Source organism: Gavialis gangeticus, unplaced genomic scaffold, assembly GCF_001723915.1.
Source record: "Gavialis gangeticus isolate Ggan-Ray unplaced genomic scaffold, GavGan_comp1, whole genome shotgun sequence".
NCBI lineage: Eukaryota > Metazoa > Chordata > Crocodylia > Gavialidae > Gavialis > Gavialis gangeticus.
The window spans coordinates 30,481,081-30,486,541 of NW_017729031.1; the positions used below are offsets into that span (position 1 = coordinate 30,481,081).

At 49.0% G+C, this 5,461-nt stretch overlaps 1 protein-coding gene across 1 annotated transcript in view; it reads right to left on the bottom strand.

Annotated features, from left to right (window-relative positions):
- KALRN (kalirin, RhoGEF kinase) overlaps positions 1-5,461 on the bottom strand; it is a 721,807-nt gene that overhangs the window by 531,734 nt on the left and 184,612 nt on the right. Inside the window, exon 7 of the mRNA XM_019522566.1 lies at positions 3,075-3,206. Coding sequence (XP_019378111.1) covers positions 3,075-3,206 — 132 coding nt within the window. The remainder of the gene's footprint in view (positions 1-3,074; positions 3,207-5,461) is intronic.

A 5,461-nucleotide genomic window follows, 5' to 3' on the forward strand; every position in this document is an offset into this window, starting at 1 on the left:
GCCAAAGACCAGACAGTGACTAAAGCAGTAGTTTTCAACCCATCCACCGCAGAGGTCCCGGCTGTTGGAAACAGGCTTTTTTATGTGCTGTTCCAGAACATGGGCTGAAGCCCACCAAGCAGAGCTATAAGCCCCCCTTGATGAGGGTGGCCACTAACATTACTTCACTAATCACTTGGGACAACTTAAAAAACAAAAAAACAAAGTAGGGACAGGAACATAGTTCAGGGGTTCAAAACAAGTGCTCCAAGGGGGGACACAGAGAAGAGCACACCAGACAGCGCCCACTGGCCCTCAAACAAGTCCAAGGAGCCCAGTGAAACTCTGCCCGGAGATGTGAACAGACCAGGGACAGAGAAGTGGCCGTGCAGTCCTTGGTGGTCCTCCCAGCCAAAACCTCCTTCCTGGTCAGGTAGATTGCCAACTTGGCTAGGGCCAGGAGGAGGTTGACCAGGAGTTCCCAGGAGCTGGGGGGACTGCCGATGGGCATAAACAGTACTGCAGGAGTAGTGCAGCCACAATCTCAGCAGAAGGTGCTGGACAAGGCAGAGACAGAGTTGAAGCCTGGTACACTCCAGGTAGGCATGCACCAGGGTCTCTCTCTGCTTGCAGAAGAGGCAGGTGCCAGGGAAGTCCGTGAAGTGCACCAGGTACATGCCCAAGATAACGGCTCTGTGGAGAAGCCACCAGCTGAGGTAATGATGAGGAATGGAAAAGTACTGAAAGAAGTGTATATGTATCAGGTCAGAATAGAGGAGGGAGATGTGGGTGAAGGCTGAGCGAGAGTAACACAGCGGCCTTCAGGATAAGCTTATCAGAAAGCAGCTTGAAAAAACTCGCTTGGCTCAGCCAGACACCAAGATGAGTTGCTGTCAGACTGCCAAGACTATGTTATGGGGCGGGTTGATCTGTGTGTGATTTATCAGTATATAAGTTAGCCTGTGCTTTGTTCTCATCGAGAATGAGCTGCCCCTTGCTGTTCTCCCGTGGCCATGCAAAATAAAGCGCTTCTGTTAGCCAAACAGTGATCCTGTCTGAATTTCTACATCAGCCCCCAGGATACTGCGCCAAATGAACCACTGGTCTGACCCAGTATGGCATGTATGTACTCATCAGGGATTCACTCCCATCAGAAGGCAACTGAATCAGACTATCTGTAGCAGAGACCCCGAACGCCTGCTACTTAGAAAGTGGGAAGCCAGCATCAAAGAACTGCATGTGCAGAGGCAACTGGGCAAGGGCTAGCTGCAGAGTAACATGCAGCTAGGGAAAAGCACAAGGGTTAAAGAGTAGCAGGGGGAGGGCAGCTTGGAGTTTAAGCTACAACATCTGAGGGCAAGCTAAGTACCAGGGTAATTAGAAATTCTGGTCAAAGAGAAGGGCCATGTGATCAAAAGAGATGGCATCCAGCCTGCTAAAAGCCTGGCTCTCAGTCAGAGAGCTCAGTCTGGCCCTGATTCCCAGGGGAAGCAGTATTCTTGCTGGCCTGAGCTGCAACAGGTGGGGAACCCAGGCAATACGGGTACCTGGGGAAGCTGCAAGAGCCAGCAGCTTTGGGCACAAGGCTGCTGAGACTCTGGAGAGATCAAGGAGGGGGTTTATAAGTGAACTGTATTTGTCAGAAGACTGAAGGGCCAGATGTGGCCAACAGGGGTGGTAAGGAGGCCACGGCATGCCCAAGGTACACCCAGCATAGAACCCTCTATGGGACCCAGGGACAGATGGAAAGTGGCCTTGCCTGGGACGCTGGATGTGACTGCGAGCAGCCCTGTCTAGGTCAGGGACCCCAGGGCTGGGACAGCATGTGAGACAGGACCAGAGGCCTAGACAGCAATACACAGGCAGGCTGAGGCCAAGAGGGCAGAGAGCCTTGAGCCTAGTGCGATAAAAGATGAGGGGCTGAAGCTGAGAAATCCATGGCCAGAACAAGTGGGCCAGAGCTACAGCCAGAGCTATGGTGGGCTAAAACTAAGAAGGCTGAAGAAGGCTGAAGACATTACCACAAGGCAAAAACAGTGACAGAGTAACATCTGCAAGGCCTGGGTATGGATACAGGGGAGGATGCAGGCTACAATTTTAGCCCTTAAGGCAATCAGGGCCACAGAGAGAGCTGGTGTCAAGGGGAGTTGGAGCCCCAAGCCATGACACAGGTTGGCAGGGGTCAAGTGGGCCAAGTTAAGCCTGAGGAGGAACAGAGTACAGGAGGAGCACCCAGAGCTCCCTAGCCTCTGTGGAAAGCCTCCCCCTCTTTATTTTTAAACATGAAGGTGTGGCATGAAAAACAGTGGGGAGATACCCTGGAGCAGGGCAGGATTTAGGCAGCTATTAGGGAGTATCACGGCCACCCTCAGGGCCTGTATTACTATAATGTCTATCAGTATCAATGCTATAGGATGCTAAAGACAGGGGATGAAGCTGCCTTTTCCTTGGCCAGTCCATAAGCTGCCCCACTGGCTTATGGTTCACATGTGCTGTGGAGGTTTCTAGCAGCTTGTGCTCCCGCTACAAGCTGACTTAGTGCTGCCAGAAACCCACAGCCAGACAAATATGATCCATGAGTGGAGTGATGAGTAAGGGTTCATATCCCTCTGGAAAAGGTTTAATAAAAGGTATATTAGCTTGCATTCCTACTAGGGAGTTGTATCAATGAGACCATGAGAAAAAATAAGACTAGTGGGATCTGAGATTTATTCAGTTAGGAATAATGTCAAAAGTGCAGAGTCATATATCTATATCTATATCTCTATAGATATCTATCTAGTGCTGCATTGATGGCTGCATAGATATAGATATCATAGAGGACATTCCGGTTTTCTGCTACTCTGTCCTGTGCCCTCTATTGACACAAAACCCAATGCCTTTATGTCCATTTTTCTCTTCAAGAGAAAATGGCTATTGAACATAACGGTTGGAGTTGTCTTCCTTTCAAGAGAAAAATAGAGGACATAAAGGCATCGGGTTTTGTATCCACAGAGGACAAACGGACTGTCCTCTATGATGGCCATCCTATATATATATGAATTATTACTAAGTCAGTCAGCAGTTGGTGGCATGATTCTCCTGGAAACACTTACCTCTGTGTAGGCCTGGGTCACCTGTTCATAGAGGGACTGATGGTGATGGATGGCCAACTCCAGGTCTTGCATTTCTGATGGGAGACCTCCTTCACTGCACATTTTACACCAGGCATCCACACCTGAAAGGAACTGAAACAATTCCAGAAACAATCATCAGGGTGCTTCAATCTCAACCAGCATGGAGGTGACTCATTATTTTTATGGCCATTAAAGTGAATTATTGGGTAGTGCCTTGGATAACTATGCTGTGGACTACGCCAAACAAATAATAGAGTGTCTACCCCAGGAGATTACTAGAAGGCAGAAGATGGATCAGTTTATGACATGAAGCATGATTCTTATATTTTTTTTTCCTTTTTTTAAGGAAGAGGGTTCTGTTTCTCTTAGTTTAATAGCAAATAGCACCTTCCAAACAGCTGCAGAAACATCAGTACCAAAAGCCTTTAAGAACTGGACCGTATGAATTTAACCGATATGGGAGGTACAACCCATTTCCACAATCGCCATGAAAAACAGAACGAGAGGAAGTAGTCAGTGCTCAGTGCATTTCAGTGTCAGAGCACCTCGGTCATCTCTGCTGTAGGTTTTTCCCTCAAGAGCTCAGCGCAGCCATTCACTTGGCTGTAACAGAAAACTCCTGTTACAATCAAAGCTAACATTCATCTTGGTGCTTAGTAGACATGCTAAAGCAGTTTCTAATCCCAGGCGGGCTCAGGGGGAATTGGTAATGGGATACTGAGGCTTTAACCCCTGGGTCACCCATCTGAATCTGGCCCAGGTTAGCAGTGATCAGACATTATTCCTATCTGGCAGCTGCTGAGCAGCCTGTGTGAAATGAGTTGCTGGTCTCAGTCCAGTTCCTAGTGGGCAGATGTCTTTATTTAAATAAAAAAAAAATCCACCCCTGCAAGTGGTATGAATTAGCACCTTTGTTGGCAATCTCAGCAGAGAGGCAGGCACAGAATAGGCCCAGAGGGCGAAACATCCATTCAATCCTACAGATCTCTAAATCAGGGTATCGGCAGAACATGTGGGGAAGCCCACATGACTGCTGCGTGCTCCGTGAAAGATTTGCCTCTTCAGGGCTCCTGTTGCTTTTACTAAATGGAGACCGATCCACTGATCTACCTCCCAACATGCACACATTGTGTACTCAGGCCCCTAACTACCAAACGTCACCTCGTTACTCCTTGTTAACATTTCTTCTCTCTTCCTCTCCAGTTGAACTCGCCCTCCCTATGTAAGGATCTTTAAAGCCATTTAGAAAAAGAACAGCTAATTATACAACAGATGCAGTGCGCTGTAGGATGAATGGGTAATGGCTGCCAAGCCACCCCTGTGATCACAGCATTATCCCGTCCTGAAGTGCTCACCTGTGGCTTGTTAGCACAGTACTGCTTAAAGAATAAAACACTCTGGGGTAAAAAAACAAATCCTGTCCCAGTCTTGCCCAGCCATCAATGCAGCACTTTTGTTATCAGGGTAAAGACTGCAATATAGTCAAGGTCTGAAAGCTTTTACATTATAAAGCCCTCTTTTTAGCGCACAAGGAGTTCATCAATGTGAGCTTCTGGTGCCCGTGCCTGCAAGGTGCCAGTCTGAGCGGAAAGAGGGGTTTGGATGCTAGGACTCCTGACCACCGCAGCATCACTCTGTGCTACCAATCTGCAGCACCAACCTTAACAAAGCTCACAGACCCTGCTTCATGAAGCCTAAGCAAGCAGGTTGAATGCAAGGTGGGATTCGCCTTTCGATCCGAACGGCCGGGCCTGGGGCTGAAGTGACAGCCCGCTAACCTGTTGGTTGAAACAGCAAGCAGAATTCTTCTGGTAGCCAAAAAAACTGTATAGTCTTTGTTTCAGTGGCTTCTTTCCTGGCTTGCACTGAAATTATTCCCCTTTTAGGCTTCCTGGCACAAACCCTGCTGGCTAGAGCCCCCATCTATCTAAGCACTGCCACACAGTTTCCCCCCTTAGTGAGGGAGGCCTTTTACTGATCATGGGTTCCTCAGTAAGTGTCCACTTCCATCTTGGATGATCCTGCTCTAGCAATCCTTGCCTCTCATGAGAGCATTGTAAGGGTACTTTAATGCCTGCAGAGATCAGAAGCATTGCAAGATATTTCAGTGCATGGGGCAGAGATGCAAGGAAGGTGGGAATTATGTCGACCACTGGCGAGGTGGAGGGGAAGTGGGGGCAGGGGGGAGTGGTATCGTACCTGTCCCTGCTCTCTGCACCCAGGCAGCAACTGCTACGTGTCCTGCTGCAGAGGCGTGAGCTTGGGTGTTGCAGCTGAAGGAGATGCTTGCTGCATGTTGGTGCAGCAGCCTGGCTGGCATGGACTCCACGGGGCTGCTTCGGGTGTCTGATGCACCCCCCCCCCCC